The 17,465-nt window shown below is 42.8% G+C and overlaps 2 protein-coding genes across 6 annotated transcripts in view; one reads left to right on the top strand and one right to left on the bottom strand.

The window, feature by feature from the left end:
- NXT2 (nuclear transport factor 2 like export factor 2) overlaps nucleotides 1–13,745 on the top strand; it is a 67,542-nt gene extending 53,797 nt beyond the window's left edge. For 3 of the 5 annotated variants that reach the window (XM_027687075.1, XM_027687077.1, XM_027687076.1), the window contains 4 exons: nucleotides 3,087–3,281; nucleotides 5,375–5,461; nucleotides 5,802–5,946; nucleotides 6,851–9,103. In XM_027687075.1, the coding sequence (XP_027542876.1) occupies nucleotides 3,147–3,281; nucleotides 5,375–5,461; nucleotides 5,802–5,946; nucleotides 6,851–7,029 (546 nt within the window). In that variant the 5' untranslated portion in view covers nucleotides 3,087–3,146 and the 3' untranslated portion in view covers nucleotides 7,030–9,103. Of the gene's footprint in view, nucleotides 1–3,086; nucleotides 3,282–4,419; nucleotides 4,526–5,374; nucleotides 5,462–5,801; nucleotides 5,947–6,850; nucleotides 9,104–13,517 lie in introns of those variants that run through there. The other 2 variants (XM_027687078.1, XM_027687079.1) reach the window with 2 other exon arrangements.
- KCNE5 (potassium voltage-gated channel subfamily E regulatory subunit 5) lies at nucleotides 10,316–14,934 on the bottom strand. The gene is made up of 2 exons (XM_027687074.1): nucleotides 14,164–14,934; nucleotides 10,316–10,736 (listed from the first exon to the last, which is right to left on the bottom strand). The coding sequence occupies exon 1, from the start codon at nucleotides 14,918–14,920 to the stop codon at nucleotides 14,315–14,317; it is 606 nt and encodes a 201-aa protein (XP_027542875.1). The 5' UTR covers nucleotides 14,921–14,934; the 3' UTR covers nucleotides 10,316–10,736; nucleotides 14,164–14,314.
- Nucleotides 14,935–17,465: the final 2,531 nt, after the last annotated feature.

Genomic DNA, 17,465 nt, shown 5'->3' with positions numbered 1-17,465 from the left:
TTCCTCTGAAACACATGCCTCTGTTAAAAAATATTGATTTTTGCATCACCTTTTGGCCAAGTAGGTTAATTGAATGGTGTTTGGGGAAATTATTTCAGATGCAGTCTCTGTCTAATATTTGCCTTCAAAGAGCTGTTGGAATTGTTTGACATTTAGCCAAGATACTTGCTAAAACTGGAGCTTGAGCACTGGGACTTTGGAACTGAGGTAGTGGTTAAAGGTACATTTTGAAGAAGCTTTGTTTATTCCCTATTCAGACTCAACAAACAAAGCAAAGGCCAGATCTTGTTTCCATTAAAGTTAGTGGGAGTTTTGTCATTTGTAAAGAGTTGACTACTGGATTACTGATATTTTAGGGAATATTTGGTACCATTGTAATAACTCAGAGAGCAGGGAAAGTCAAAAAGAGAGGTACACTGCTGTCCCTGCTGCAGAGCTGCTGTGCCAGATCAGCTGAGTACAGAACCACAGGTCAGATGATCAGACAGTGCTCAATATTTTGCAGTATTCAGAAATAAAAGTAAAACATCTGAAAGCATGTACTCGATAATCATACAGGATTTTCCTAATTCTTCCATTTATAAAGAAAAACAAGTGACAAAACTCTTTATTTCCAGCTGGAAGTAAATGGTGCTTTACTGGAAAATGATTTCTTAAATGGTCACAGGTACGTTTGGCCTGGAGAAACATTACTTAGCATTTGATTGTTGTTAAGTCATCCCACTAACCAGCTAATTGTTGTGGGCAACCTACCAGTGCCCAGCATTGAGGTCTAAGCCAAGTGTAAACTGAGCTCAGAATATGCTACAAGCTGACCTGAGCTAACAATTTCAGAGAGCACACAAACCATAATTTCAGCCCTTCAGGCCTTCTCATGAGTGAACTCTGCACAGTGGTTCTATTAAATCTATAATGTGCAGTGGTTAGTGCTCCATCTATAGCTGATCCAAAAATATTCATTAAATTGACTTCAAACTAAATTTTACTATTCTCAAAAGTGTCTCTTTTTTGAAGGGGAAAAGATATTGGAGGAAAAACCCCACAAATATGTTTATCTGGCCATATGTTTAGCTTGCTTATGGCCAGATTTTCACAAGAGCTGAAATACTGCTTCATTACCTAAGGAAATGAAGAGGATATTAAAATTTCTTTAACTAGCAACTGTGGTGACACTTTGAACTGACCTGTTCTGAAAACTTATCCCCACTTGGGACTGCTTTGACATGCAGTAAAATGGAACAGTTATTTGTACTTGATCTCATCGTATCCCAGTGGATACAGTTACCACTTCAATATATAGCAAGTCCTGTTTTTCTTTAAAAAACAATAGAGGTATTTATCAGGATAAGAGTCATTACATTCCTGCAGTTCTGGTATGATAGAAATTTGAGGTGGAGTGGTGCATAGTCCAGAGTCCCCATGGGACTGTAACAAGCACAGGTTCTGCCTGGGTCTACCCAGAGAAATATGCCTTTTGTGTTGAGAACTGTCCAAACAAGGCTTTCTTTACTAAACCCAGTGTATTTTAGCAAATCCCAATTTCAGCTTTAGCATTATTTTTGTACCCAGCCTACGGGTCAAAGTGCCCATGTGCTGAGCACCTGAGACTTAACTCCCAGTTCCCATTAAAATCATCAGATCAAATCTTCGAGTTCCCACTCAGCCCTTGCTCAGGCAAAACCCTCGAACACTGAGTCATGATCCAGTTTCACAGGCACCTCACTAATCAGAATCTGTCTGGATTTGGCCAGTGCCAGTTGCTTCCCTCATTTTAGGAGACAGTTCCTTAAACTTCTCTCCATCTGGGCAGCATTACTGCACTCTTTGGTAACAGCAGTTGAGAGTATTGTCTTTCACAAGAACCATTCACGATTCATAAAGGTTCGTGGTCACAGAGGACAGTCCACATGACCCATATGACTGCATGAGAGCCCTCACAGATGCTGCTTTAGCAGCTTGAGAGCTGAAGGGTCGTGTGAATCGCTTCCCTGAAGGAATTCTTCTGGCAAATGTCACCATATCTGCTAAATCTTTGAGCTGTCAGTGGGACACTGGGAACAGTGATGCTGTTGGCACCATGTGATCCATGAAGGCTGATAAGCCTCATAATGAGAGAGTGAACCTACCAGTTTAACTTTAATCACTGATATAGCCCATGGATCATTTCTTTGGTCTCTATTCAGTAGAATGGCTATGGAAATTTGGAATATTTGCCTTCTGCTGCCTTCTGGACTTGCCCTTCAGTGTTGTGTACAGCACTGCAGTGAGATTTTGGAGCTGCAGAGTTCAAGTGTGTTATGGTTCCAGTAATGTTACTTATATTCTCAATCAATAAATTAAAAAGCATTGTAGTTTGTTGTGTTCTTTTAATAGAGAATGTTCAACTGGAAATCTGTCAGTGTTAATTATGTAACCTTAGAGAGGAATAAATTATAAACCCCTGAAAATTACAAACTCATTAATCCAAGTCCAGCAAGACTATATTTGCAAAACTAAGGGCTATTCATTTTATCAAGGGAGATCAGGACCCATAGATCTCATTTTAGTCTGTAACTGAAGTCATTACAGAAATATCAGAGTTTTCTGTGGCACAGAACAAGGTTCATTGGAAAGGCAGCCTGGCAATGTGCAGTCTGTCTTCATTTTTGCATAGGTACTAATGTAAGCGTGCATAATTGTCATGTGAGGGTTCTGTGGGAAAATGTGAACTCTTTCCATCTTGTTGGAGATTGAATTCCATTTTCATTCCGTGGTCCTGATTTGCCCAGTATCAAATAATTCACAATAAAAATCTGTAATTTTGTCAGCAATTCTGAAATCATCCAGCACTTTGTTATACATTTTAATTGATTTTAATCAATCAACTGACGAAAACAAAATAAAAGCTGTCCTAACTCAGATGGCTGAATGCATTTCTGAAATCCTGGTACATCGTTACTTATCATTAGTTATGATATTTCGAGTGCATTTGACTGAAGTTCTAAATCAGTCACTTCTAAGAATTACTTCCTATGTCCATGCAAATGGAGAAATACATCATCCTGTTTAATTGTGATTACAATTTTAATTCCTTTTTTTTTTTTTAGTATAATCTGTCCGGGGGGATTTCCAGCAACTAATGATTTTGAAAGTTGGCGTTATCGATCATGGAATCGAATCCCCGCTGGCGGCCGGAGCGGGTTTGCGGGCGGAACGCTCGCGGGGGCACCGCGGCGCGGCGGAACCGTCCCGGCTGCACTTCCGGCGCCCTCCCGCCTCGCCGCCCCATGGCCGCGTCTGTGGTGAGTCCGGGCCGGGCCGGGCCCGCCGGGAATGGCCGGGAACCGCCGGGATCCGCCGCGCGGGGTGGGGGGAGCGCCACTGTCCGCCCCGGGAGGGGGCTGCGGCTCGGAGGGCGGGCGTGGGAGCGCGAGGAGGCCGCGGGAAGTGTTCCGGCCCCGTGCGGGGCGGCGGCGCCTCAGCGCGGGGGCGAGCGGGGTCCACCCCGCCCTGCCCGGGGTCCCCAGAGCAGCGTGGGGTCCTCCACAGCGGTCTGAGGGCAGGGAGGGGCTCGGGGAAACGTCGGCGGGGCCCGGGTAGGTTGGGAAACTGCTTGGAGTTGTCGCCAGAGTCTTCGAGAGGGTTGTTTTGGGTTGGTTGTTTTTTTTCCAGTTATGGCTTTCCTCAACTGCTGGGAAGGAAGGCTGCTGAGCGAGGTGGTTGGGCATTGGAACAGGAGCCCGAGGAAACTGTGACATCGCCACCCTCGGAGGTGTCCGAAGGCGGCACGGGACAGTCAGACACTGGGCAGTCAGATACAGCCTAGGAAGGGGATCAACCCTTGGAGTCAGCTCTGCTTTGGGAAGGGTTTAGGACCAGATGGCCTCCAGAAGTTTAGTCCAGCCTAAACTGCTCTCAGAATTTAAAAACGAGTGCTAGGCTACGGCTGCAAAAACTTGTCTGGGGCATCAAAGCCAGCAGAGCTCGTTTCCGATTTGACTCCTGTTCCAGATACCCCAACAGCTCGTTGCAGTCTGCTGGTGTTTCTACAGTGCCCTCCCTCACACCCATTCCATCTATTTGGAGCTAAATGGGAATGGTTAGTGCCAACTGGAGAGGGTCAGTGCAGTGTCATCCCGGCTGAGGGGACACAGCACCTGCTCTGACACCACAGGCAGAGCTGCAGTCCCTGTTCTCAGGGCCAGCTCTGACACTCCTTGTCATCAGTGCCAGGGAGTTTCTCTGGGCATTTTCTGGGATACAGCATCTCTGACACTACTTTGTCACATGTGTTTGGAATTAGCCTGTGGGTTTGGGAATTGCTGGGGAAGGTGAAGAGCAGGCTCATGTCCCTACAGAGGGAGAGAAAAAATAGAGCATAGTAACATGAGAGTGTTTGACTTTGCTGACTAAACAGGGATTATTTGCTAGCCTGGTGGTTGTTTTGCAGTGTAGGGCGTTCTCTGAATAGAGAAGTGTTTGCCGTGGTGATACTGGAGGAATTCAGTAGTTCTGGTGTCTGTTCAGTAAAGGTTTCCAGGAAAACGTAAGTGGTTCAGTTGTGCAGCACTGATTGAGTTGCAGGTAGCGAGAGCACAGTGCTGAAGTAGAATAATGATAAATAATAGCATCTAAAACAAGTTATCACAACAGAACCAAGTGCAGTTATCATAACAGAACCTGTCCAGTATGGACAGGAAATTCAGAATCTGCTATCCAGAGTGTCCCAGTTCAGGGTCTGTAAGAGATCAAGGGCCAAGCAGCTGAAAAACTGAGCAGATAACCCCGTGAGATCACAGTGCAGGGATGGGACAGCACAGGCTGTGGCCTGGGGATGAATAAAAGTAGAGAAATGTAAGGGAAGAGATGAGGTGTGAGAAATGTTTGGGTTTTACCTGTGGATACAGCACTGAGTGGTACTGGAACAGCTACATCCAGCATGTTGGTGTTCTCTCTCATTATATTTTGTATTTGTATATAAAGGTGTTTTTAAAAATGAGACTAGGGTGGCAGTGTGATGGGGTTCATGCTAATTCTCAGAAATATATTGAATAAATCTTGTTCTTTAACTTTATTCCAGAACAGCCATCACAGCAACAACTGTTTTCCCTGAATACTTTCGTGTCCACAGCACCTGTAGCCCATTTTCCAATGTAAATATTTGTAATTTAAATACAAGAAATATATCAGCATTCGAAATTAATTCTAAAACTGTCACCTGGCTAAAAGCTGGCACTTGCTGCAAGTAGAAAAGGAGTTTAGAATAAATTTTGACATTATTTGATACCATCTTTGGTGAGGATGGAAAAGACCAATCAAAGCAACTTGCAGTAGAAATTGCATACGTGATTGGGTTGTGTAACTTAATTAATTTGATCTGATTTCTTCCCTCCAGGATTTCAAAACCTATGTGGATCAAGCTTGTAGAGCTGCAGATGAGTTTGTCAATATTTATTATGAGACAATGGATAAGAGGAGAAGGGTATGTAGATTTTTGACAATAGTTTAAATTGTCTTGTGCACTTTTTATTACTTTTCTAACTGGCATTACACAGGAAGCACCTGCACGTGGGTTACCATGTGTTGTGTTGGCCAGGCTGAGTCCTCTGTGCCTCAGGCTGCCCTGCAGAGGGTTTTATGTTCCTGTGCAGCCTTGCTGTAAAAAGGGAAGTGCCTTACACTTCTTCATGGCCCGAGTTCAGTTTGTGTGCACCTGTGTCTTGCAGGAGCAGGGTTTGATCAGTACAGGGGGGCAGGTTTTGTATGTTGTCCACTGTATGTTTACATATTTTTCCTAAATGTGTATTTTCATAATCACTCAGGCTTTAACCAGACTATATTTGGACAAAGCCACGTTAGTTTGGAATGGGAATGCAGTGTCTGGGCAAGAAGAGCTAAATAAATTTTTTGAAATGTTGCCATCAAGTGAGTTCCAGGTTAATGTGTTGGACTGCCAGCCTGTTCACGGTAAGGTTGTGTTATAATTTATCTATTTTTCAGGGCTTTTTTAACTATTAAAAGTGAAATGCAATTATAATAGGGCTTAATATTTCCTTTGGAATAAGCTTAGAGACAATATCAAGGGTTGAAATGTCAAGTTGTGCATAAATAAAGCACAAATCAAAAGATGCAGCAACTCCACACTTTTTCTCATGTCTGGGAAAATATTTTGAGGACTTTTTTGTTAAGATCATATTCAGAAATGATGTATTTTCATGTATGGAAAAAGTCTTGACGTATCAGGTTATGTTGTCCTTGAGAGACCTCTATGGTGGCCTCTGGTCCTGATCTGCAGTATAACGTGGAACAAATCTTTATTAACCTATGTGTACTTTGATTTCTTTACATCTAGAATAGATGTTAAGTTCTTTAGATTTCTGACTAACAACTGCTAAAGAAAGGCTTACATAACTGAGAAGTTAATAAATTGCTTCTAATGGACATTTTGGGAATATAAGTGAGGAAAAAGCCTGTGGTCAAGCACACTTGCTTTGCTCTGCTGTGGAAAAGATATAATGTCTAATAACGGGGGGAAAAAGTCTATGCAACTTGCTAAATACCTATATGTGTGTATATCTCAAGTAATGAGAGGTTATTCTGAGCAAAAATGGAGGTGTTTGTCATAGTGCTCTAAGTGAACAGCAGGAGGTGAAAATGGCAAAGCCATTGCAGAGCCGTGTTGAGCGAACCCACCGTTGTCTGTGTAGAAACACTGCACCAAAGCTGTTCTGCCCCGCTGTGGAACCAGCTGGTGTTACCCTGGCGCTGGTACAGCCACATTGAACGAAGCCTCTCTGTGCATTTCCTGCTCCTTTACCTGCTAGTCTTTGTTTGAGTTGTTTTCTTCATCATTTTATACCTCCTTGTGAAGAACAAGCTACTCAAGGCCAGACAACAGTGCTCGTGGTGACAAGTGGGACTGTCAAATTTGATGGCGATAAGCAGCGCTACTTCAATCAGAACTTCTTGCTGACAGCACAGGCCACCCCGACCAACACCGTGTGGAAGATCGCCGGGGATTGCTTCCGCTTCCAGGACTGGGCCAGTTAGCAGGGACTGCCAGGGAAGTGACCTCTCTCATTTGGCACGAAGGAGTCCACTGTGCAGGCAGCTGTTCTCCCCAGGGAACACACGCGCTCTTTGTGTTGCATCTGTTGTTATGGAAGGTCCGCAGATCCTTCGGGGTTGGTTCCAGTGACCACAGCTTTAGTAATAATCTTAAAATGTGAGAGGTTGCTCGTGTTAGTTGAATTTAGTGAAGTGCTGAAGGCAGTGAGCTGTACTCGAATCATTCCTCAAATGCCTTACATGCAGCTGAGCTGCCGCTGCTGAATGCTCAAACTCTGCTATTTAAGTACAAAATCCTATTCACGTACAATTCTGACCAAATATAGTTTTTTTTCAACTTGAAAAGACCTGTTTTTACAGTAGCATCTTCTCTTTTTTGAAGAAGATGCTTATGGCATGTGGATGGAATTCCGAAAGCTACCTACTCCTGGTTGTAAGAGGCTGGGAAGGATTGCAGTGGTTTCTGCTGTTTGTGAAAGGAGCAAATCTCTCAATCCATTGGAAAGGTAATGTTACCTTCTCTGATGTGATAGAACTAAATAATCTCATCGGGTTTCCTTCTGGTCTGAGCTTCCCAGACTTTGGTCGTGGTTAATTTACATGGATTCACATGTAGGGCATGCTGAATGATTCGGAGCTCCTGTGCCAACAACTTGCCACATGCATGTAAAGGACTTCAAACTGAATATTTTTCTTTTGAAGTCTTACAGTGACCTAGAAATAGGTTGGTAACATGATTTCTGTTTGCTTTAACTGTTCATTCTGTTGCTATGAGGTTTGGACTATTTTTCCCATGTTAAGTCTGCAACTTTTGAATCCTTTTTGTCTTTTCAAGAACCATTGTAGTTAAAAAGTGGCACTGAAAGTGTGTATTACTGTGAAGCCTTCCATTTTTCTCTTCAGTACTGTTATTCAGAACAGGTGCTTGAATTATTTTCAAGAACAGCAGCTCTGCACCACAAACACTATCTTCCTCTCATGCAGGTTTTTACTGTATTTTTCATGTTCTTTGTAAACATGGCCTTTAATTATTGATTCTGGGGTGTTTTGTGTGTCTTGCTTTGAATTTGCAGTTTAAAGCTTTCAGCTGCTTTAAAATAGTTTTCAAGACTGCAGGTTAAGAGTGTCTGTCTTAACTTGGGAACTTAAGAGTAAATCTGGATATCAGCAGATTTGTTTCAAATTGGTCTGTTTCTGTTTTAAGCAGAATGAAAAACAAACAAACAAACCCCAAAATGTAGCTGTATCTGTGAGCACTTGCTTGTAACTAAAAATACAGGAGGGGAGCTTGTAACTCCCATCATAACCCATGTGACAATGACAACAGCAGTCTGAAAGCAGTTACAGCTGCAGCTCACTGGTTCTATGGCTTAAATCGAGAAAACTGTGAAAATGAGCAATATCTGACATGTGTAGAACATCCTAAAGCATCTGTAGTTTGCGATATAATCCCACAAATAACGGGGTGTTTGGGTGAAATGGGTGACTGTATTTCCTTTTCAGGCCCTCTAGTCTTTACACCAGTAAGGTAGAATTAGTAACTTGTGTCTATTCAGAGGCTGTTTATGGTCAGAAGTGTTGTGTACCTATTTTTCAGGCTGAAGAATTTGAATTCCTGCAGACCAGTGCAGGAAGAGAATTTTTGAAAACTGTAAATATTGTAAATACGTTGTTATTTCTGTATGTAGTGAAGAAAGGATCACTCTATTTAATTACTGTTTGTTCTTAAGAGAATACGCGATGTTCATATATTTGTATTTCCTATACAAGTTTGAAAAGACAACATAACCCTAAACATGCCTGTAACTGGTACAGCATTGTTGAACTGTGACACTGGTGTGGTGTACTCTACTGGCTGTTTAATTTGCTCTTGATTGTGTAAGTGGTGTTACAGATCTGCTTTGCAAACACAAAACAGGTTTTGCCTTTTAAAATGTAGTAATGGGTGCAACTGTAGCATTGGCTTGTTGGACTTTGAAGGCGGTCACCAGAACACACACTTATATCAGTACCTGATAAGATTGTCATGTGAATAAATACTTTTTGGATATTTTTATCCAAGTTTGAATTTGTATAGTAATTTTTAAGCTTTTTCTAGGCAGACTGGGAGATTTAGAATATATGAGGCAGTGTTTCAACCATATGTTATTCTCAGTTATTATTTTCATGCTATCCAAATGCAAGCTGCTTTTAAATCTGACTCCTGCAGTTAATATTAAAAAAACTGACCAAACAAAAAAACCTACCACTACTTGGAATGTGACTTAGGAAGGTAACTAACTGGCCTAGCTGGACAAACCCAGCTTAAACTCTTACTTTGTAAGATCTGTGGCTGGAATGGGACTTGGTATGCATACCCAGGGGTTTTGTAGAGAAATTTTTTGGAACACAATTGCTTCGGGCTGGGGAGAAGTGCCAGTTACTCCTGCCTATTTCCATCATCTTCAATGAGGATCACTTGGGGTGATCCAGTACTACCAGAATTAGCTCTTGCTCTTTATAACTGAAAATGCTGGTTTGCAAAATATTTTTATTTATTCTACTAAGTGATTATGAAGCTATTACAGTCGACCAGTGGCTTTACAACTGAGTAACTAATGGCACAAACAAAAAATCTCTTTCATACTAGTTCTGTGCTGCTTGCTAAAACTTCTGTGCTTAAATTAGCAGAAGAGAACACAAAAATTCTTTTATCTCATTCAGTACGAAACCATCCAGCTGGTTTAGTGTCCCCTGTTGCTGACTCTGCTGCAATACCCAAAATTTACAATGGGCATCTATAAAATGAGTATGTTTATGCTCCAAACTCTAAACTGGAGTCCATGCTCCCATTTTTTTTGTTTGATACCAAGTTACTCTTGTACAACCAGAAACAAAGCCAGCTGAAGAGCCAAGCACTTCCACATATGAAACTGCAGCAACTGAAGACTTGATAGATTTTTTGTGTATGTTCCCTGTATTGTCTTTATCAGTCACTGGTTTTATGTTGTTTTGTTCTTTTAGGATACCACAGTTAAATTGATTTAAAATACTTGTGCTGTTCCTTGGAATGGAAAAAAGGGATTTGTTCTGTTAGTCTGAATAGTTTGGTCTGATGGTTCTGATATGCCTACACTTCCTTACCCTAACTGGAGAAAAGCACATTATAAAGAAATGCTGTTTTACCAGTAAAATGACTTTCCACACTTGAATATATTTTGTAAGTTTTTCAAATTGTTTAAGACCTCTTGTAAGATTAATTTTAAAAAAACTAAAAAAAAGAAAACCAACCAAAAACCACATACCTGATATTCTATTTTTTTTATTATTATTAGAAGTTTTCATAGCTTGTTCTTGTGATATTAAAAGTGCAAGAAATAAGTTGTGGCTTCCTTATCTTGACTGCTTGTGTTGTAGGTTCTGATTGTTGCTGTGTGGTGCTGGGGCACTGCAGAACAGGCTGGCTGTGAGCTCTGTCAGGGCAAAAATGTGTCTGGAATAATCCTGTTGCAAATGCCTCACCAGAGCACTCTCAGGCAGTAAATGGTGTTGAGCTGTAACTATCTCAAGTTGACATTTCCCTCTAAAATTTACTGAAGTCTAGGCTGCTGTCCAGCACATACCTGGATGAAGTCAAACAAAATTTGAGCCAGATCCTTGGGTTGTAAGTATTTTCACTGAGAACATGTTGTTGTGCCTCTGCTGTTTGTCTGCTGAGAAGAAATGAGACACTCAAATAAGGAAAGCTTCACGAGGTAACAGGAGATTTAACATCAAATTACTGATGAACACTTGCTCAGTGCAGACAGCAGCTTTTAAGCTGACAACTGAAAAGATGAAGATCTCAATGCAAGGTCAGTGGTTTTGTGGAAACAGATTGTTCTAGAAATGTACTCTGGAAACGGTGCCAAATATATTGGAAAGTTCTTGCTGTGTGTGAAGGTGGAGATTTCAGTGAGGCTTTGCGAGCAGTCACTCCTGGTAATGATCCTGAGCAAGGCTCTGACAGCTGATGCAGTGTAAGGGTTTGTGAGTGCTGGGAATAATAAATCAGTTAGTGCCAAGCCAGATGTTTTTGCAGGTATGTTGAAAGTGAGTTCAGAAATTGCTCTTTCAAAATTCCCCCTGGTCTGAAGAAAAGAACGGGGAGGTCTTTCTAGAAAAGCAAGCTTTTCTTTTTTCTTCCTAACTGAGAAGAGGTAGGATATTCATAGTTGGGCTTTTTCCTTCAGAAGGTTGGATTTAACAATATAAATAAATCTGTCTTGTTATCCTTTGTGTCCAGTGATTGAACAAGCTACAGAGACTAAGTGGCCACTTTGCCCTGCATCAGTAATACAGGTACCTTAGAATATACTATTGCTGGAAAAAAATGTGTTGAGTTTCAGTGGCTAATTTTTGTCTCCTTGCAGCCTATTTCACTTCAGTCCCGCTGAGTTTGCAGCTTCAAGGTTTTTCAAGATTTCCAACCAGTACAGGATGTGCTGGACTTACTAAAACAAACATAAAGAAATGAATGTTGCTGATAGGCTTAATAGTAACTTATCAAGGTCTCTGTATGCCACAGTATGAATTCTTCTTGGGTGTTTCAAGTACCTGGGTGTGTGTTAATGCACGATGGTGTTACCTTCTTTAAACATCTGGTTGAACTGTAACTATAAGAACAGATGGACTGATGTAAATCACAGATTACTACAGTTCATTGAGACCTTGTGATTCTTCAAGGTGTTGAAAGGCACAGATAGAACAGCAGATAATTAGATGTTTAGTTAAGTTACTTGGCAGGAGGTCTTGTGCTTTCTTTCTTTTTGAACTGTGTCGTGCAGGGCAAACTTTTTCACATGGGCAGCCCTTGTTTTTAGTTAGGACCTAAATACAGCATGTTGCACACACTTTGCATTTTGGGGGGAGAAGTAGATTATGAAGATAAGGGAAAATCAGATGAAGAAATCAGCGGTACTTGGAGGGACTGCCACAGCCTTGCTTCAGATTTGTCTGTAGGATGAAGCAGTGGAAAGCAGTTAGTAACCAGCTGATATGAAACAAAATATGTCAAGCACGCATTTTAGTGTCCAGTGCATTGAAACTTAAATGTGTGCAGATCTCAGAAACCTGTAACAGTCCTTCCCCTATTCTTGTCTAAAGTAGCTGAGTTCAGTGGTCCTGAATAATTCCTAAGCTGTGAGTCTGTAAGGCTTCTCAGGCCAGTCCTGCTCATGGGCAGTGGTCAGCCAGAAAGAGAAGTTAATCACTGAGACAGGGTAAATAAAAGGTTTTGTACATGCATAGTGATCCCCCCATTTTTAGAGGGGGAAGCTTTGGTTGTAGTCAGCTTAATTCTGATTGTACTGAAGGGAATCCTCACAGAAAATCTTCCAGTGTGTCTGATACAGTGTTTGAGTTATCCCAGTGTGAAAGTTCATTAGACAGTCGGCTTCTGCAGCTGTAGATGTATAACATATATATGTATATGGCTTGTGACTCTCCAAAAGTCCAGGCTGAAGTTAGCATTCTCATTTTCCAGAGATACCGTTGGAATCCTGGCAGATGACTAGAACTTTACTGTTGTCCAATTACTTGATAGGGGATTTTAAGAATATTGGCAGTTTATTGGTTTCTCCAACATCCTTTTTCCCACACAATACTGACTGCTGCATTTTCTGTGCTGAGCTGAAGGTTTCACGTACTGATACAATGTTGGCATACAGTACTATGCCATATACTCCCACTAAAATTGTTTCTGGAACTTGAATTTTTTCTCTGCTCCATACTTTGCAGTCATTAAAATATCCAGGTATTCACAAGACACTGATATCTAAGGATACTTTGTAATTTGGTCTGTGGATCTTGCAGTGTTTTTCTACAGTGACAAGGTTGACTTGGTAACTGCCAGTCCTCTCAAGGATTTTTTTTTAAACTCATCACTTCAAGTGATTCCCCACAAAGTTACAGTAGAGAACAAGATGCAGCAGTTGCCAAGTACAAGACAACTGGTTTTCTGTTGGACAAAATATTTATGAGTGTTAGGAAATTTAAGTCTATAACCAAAATCACTCCTCCTTTGAAGTTAACGTCAAAACTTCTTTTTCCTTCACTGTGGTTTGTATAAAATCCAAATAGTAGTTTGTATTGTGTAGTGCAGCATTCCTAGTGACAGCACTTGTTCCTTGGAATTGTTCATTAATCTTTATCTGAAAAAACTTCACCCCAAACCCAAACCAAGAAAGCACAGACTATTGACATGTCTAGAACCTCTAAAATAACCTCTGCCTGCCTGGCTTTTTCTATAGAAAGCATAGGCTGTATGTTGGTTTAATCTTAAAGTTTAACTTGTACAAAGATATTCTTGGAATTACACGTCTCTGTGTGTGGAAGAATGTTTTTGATGGCTTTAAAAGTTCCTGTGCATTGGCAAAGCCACAGTAGTGGTGCTTTCCTCATGTGAACAACTTCAGTTTCTAAGCTGTCTTTATTTTGATAAATGCTTCCAGGTGAGCCAAACCCATCTAGCTTTAACAGAACGAGACCTGAGCCTTCCAATCCGTGGCACAGCTGTCAGTGCTCCAGAGTGACAGAAGGCAGCATCCTACAGCAATAATGGACCTGCTTTTAATTCTGCAAAACGCTGCTGGCAGCAAGAGCACTGTGGTCAGATAACAAGGTAGAATACAAACAGATTTTAAAGAAAAGATGTTAAACTAAGATCTAAAGCTGAAAAATGAGAGAAGTCTCTGTACATATGTAATCACAGAATGGTTTGAGTTGGAAGGGACCTTAAAGATCATCTAGTTCCAACCCCCTGCCATGGACAGGGATGCTGCCCACTAGATCAGGTTGTCCAGGGCCCCATCCTTGAACACTTCCAGGTATGGAGCATCCACAACCTCTCTGGACAACTTGTTCCAGTGTGTCATCACCCTCACAGTGAAGAATTTCTTGCTAAAAGCAAATGTGAATCTCTCCTCTTAGTTTAAAACCATTCCCCTTTGTCCTATCGCTACCAGCCCGTGTAAAAACTCACTCTCCCTCCTTTTCATAAGCCCCCTCCAAGTACTGAAAGGCCGCAGTAGGTAATGCAGGTGTTTATTGTAGAAAAGCGATACAAACGAATCCAAAGAGTTGTAGGACGGCTCTCACCGCACGACAGGCCTTGCGCGCTGTGCGACTGCACAAGAGCAATGGGTTTCGCTTCCCCCGCAGCCTCTGGCTGTCTGTAGTCCCAAGTCGGAGGGCAGCAGGAGCGATGCCCTCGCAGGACAGACCCTTCCTCCTGCCGGTCCCGGCGCTCTCACGGCCGCTGCCCCTCGGGGCCCTCCTCGGCCGCCTGCCCCGGGCCGCGGGGGCCCCAGTCCCGCTCGATGTACAGGTGGTAGGGGTCGTGTTTGGACTCCAGCTTCCGCGAGCGGGTGTACGCCAGGATGAGCCCCCCGGCCAGGCAGCCGTAGAAGATCATGATGAGCAGGATGTACAGCGAGCCGTCCGCCCCCGGGCCGGGTCCGGGTCCCTGCGGGGCCGCGCTGGTGTTGCCGTGGCCGCGCAGCTCCCGCAGCACCGCACCCAGCAGCGCCTGCAGCCGCCGCGCATCGCTGCAGTTCATCGTGGCACCGCACCCGCGGGAGGCGGAGCCACCCGGGCACAGCCGCCTCTGCCTCTGCGAGGGGACGCGGAGAGCTGAGCAAAACCTCCTGGGCCCTCGGCGCGGCGAACAGAGCGCTTGGCAGGCTCCCTGAGTTACAGGCGCGAGAGGTTTCGTGCTTGGGAAAATGCAGGTCTGCCAAAATAAGGGCGAATAGGAGCGGGTTCTAGTCACAGAATCACGGAATGGCTTAGGTTGGAAGGGATCCTTAAGATTATCCAGTTCAAAGCCCCTGCCGTGGACAGGGACACTTTCCATTAGTCCACGTTCCTCAGATCCCCATTCAGGCTGGCCTTGAACACTTCCAGGGATGGAGCAGCCACAGTTTCTCTGGGCAACCTCTGACGGAGCCTCACCACTCTCAAAGTAATGAATTTCTTCCTAATACCTAATCCAAATCTCTCTTGCACAAGAGCTGTCACCCAGTGCCCTGCTGATAAAACTACAGCAGTCAATAGCAAAGGCCCTGGGCAGGCTCCCTGAGCAGGTTTGCTTTTGAAGGGCATGGAGCAGAGAAAAGCATGGAAGTGTTGGGAGGAAAGGTGGTGGAGTACTGGAGCATGAGCAGCAGCAGCTGTGGTGATTAGATACCCAGAGGCAGAATTAATGGGAGTCATTAAAACAATTGGCAATCAGCTAAAGAGGGTCTGCTCCTTGATCAGAAAGACCTGGAAAGCCCTGAATGTTAAAAGGGTGGGCTCTGGGTGGTTCCCAGTGTGGCTGTGCTAGATGTTGGTGCTGCGACAGACAGGTGAGTTTTCTTCTTTTTTTTTCCCCTCCAAAAGCTCTGTGCCCATAGTTATGTTTTGGTTTTTTGTTGTTTTTGTTATTAAATTCTGTGTATGCCCTGAGTGCCTCAGAGTTTTCCCTGCTCCCAGGTTGTTTATCTGGTAACTTTAAATTCAGTTGTCATTATGCACAGAGGTGAACAGGGAGGCTGCACACGTTACAGATTTGCAATCTCACCGGCATTTAGAGTTTTTATCTTGTGCAGTTTCAACAGCAGGTCATACTTTTTACTACAGATAGAAGGGCTGAATATCCATTTAGAATCTCAAGAGAGCCAAACTCCAGAGTTTGATGGATATTTCTCCACAGTGCAAGGTTTTAATTTGCTTTTCTACAGTACGTTTTTTGTTGGTGTGAACAATTTTCCTGGCATCTTTCCTCTGAAGTGAAGGACTCTGCTGGCCAGTAAATGCTTAGAGGGGTCTGTATGGAGGTTAAAACTGATCCAGACTGAGTAGTTAAAAATTCAGCTTGGGTTGTGGTGCAGTTTGTTTGCAGAGGTCCTGGAGAAGTCACTGTCACCACCTGTGCATGTCCCCTCCTCACAGCAGTATTGGTCTTGTGCTACTGCAAGTGTTCAGAGCCAAGATCCAGGTCTTAAAAATAACAAGAAAAAAAAGCAGCAAGGTGAGAGTTGCGCTGTTACATAAGTGTGTTCTGGGATGTGGTGAAGTTAAAGCTTTGGGAAGTAATTGCCACAGAGGGTATAGGGAGATGGGACAGGTGCTGCATTTTGAACATGGGGACACAGGGGCCCTGGTTTAATAACCCTGATTAAATTTCACAGAAACAGGCTCACTGGGAGAGCTCGTGTTTGCTTCAACTCAGAAGACAGAAAGTAGGGCAGGCAGCTCTAGAGAACAGTGATCCATTCTTCGTGTTCACTCCCTGGGGGAGCACCATAAGTAATAGGCTGATCTATATCCAACAGGAAAGGTTTAGGTTAGTTATTTAAAACAAATAAAAACCGTGGAAACACCTCCCAGGGCTGGGACTTTTTGGAAAGTACTGGAACAACATTTGGACTCACTCCCTGAAGTTGTAGTTGCAACAGTCCTGTTAGTAGTAGTCCAGTGCTGTTTCAAATCCAAGTGCTAATAGTCCTCACCTGTATTTTTAAAAAGTAAAACTTACATGACATCTTTTTGCTTTAGCATTTTAATGATATGAGGTCATGTCTTGGAATGAAGGGTATTCCTGCTCAGGGTCTGGATGTTCACAGGTAATGGAGATGGATGTGGTGGGCAAACTTCTGTAATAGGAGACGTGAGGATAAATGCAGAATAAGCATGTGTAGCAAACACACAGTGACCTGCATCTCTTAGTGTTCATTAACCAGATTATTGGTGTTTCAGAGAGAACAAGGGGAAAATGCAGCAGTTTGTGGGGTGGGTTTGGTTGTGGGGTTCTTTTGTTGTTTGTTTTTTGTTTTTTTTTTTTTTTTTTTAGTTTTTTTAAGTTATTTTTTGCTTTAAAAGCACAGGTGAGGACTGTGAGGATCAGACACTGTACCCAGAGCTCTGCTTGTCTAAATTAATTAGCACTGGTCTAATGCCAAGACTACATCCTTCCACCTAAAGACAGTTTTGGACAAATCACCTGAGATAATCAGCTTCATTAAAACTCCATGTCAGTATAGAATGGATTTGATTTTCTTCTAGTATGTCTTTCCCCAATAAAGCTGTAGCAAGATTCTACCTATTACAGCTCCCAGTAGCAAAGAAAATGCCAGGCCAAGTACAGATGTGTGTTTAGTACAGTCAGCCCTGTTCCTCCATGGCTGCTGTAATCCTATCACATTAAAAAGCGATCACTAATCTACTTTGCAGCAGCACCGAGTAACCTGGAAATGGGGTTTGTTTTTTTTTTTTTATTAATCCAGGTAAGTTCACAGTTTTACTCTGCAGAGTTTGCAATTCCACGTAAGCAGTGACTGCGAGTTCCACTGATCATCTTATGCAAAAGCAGCACCAGATTTGTTATTTTTTAAGCTTCCAGTGTGTAAATTTTAGCC

The sequence above is a fragment of the Neopelma chrysocephalum genome, unplaced genomic scaffold (assembly GCF_003984885.1).
Source record: "Neopelma chrysocephalum unplaced genomic scaffold, ASM398488v2 Primary Assembly neopelma1_73, whole genome shotgun sequence".
Taxonomy (NCBI): domain Eukaryota; kingdom Metazoa; phylum Chordata; class Aves; order Passeriformes; family Pipridae; genus Neopelma; species Neopelma chrysocephalum.
Note: the sequence above shows the minus strand (reverse complement) of the source record. Positions and strands in the feature narration are given on the sequence as shown.

What these genes read in the sequence shown, in the direction of transcription:
- KCNE5 (XM_027687074.1), bottom strand. Translation starts at nt 14,920, where the DNA reads ATGGAAAGTGTCCCTGTCCACGGCAGGGGCTTTGAACTGGATAATCTT.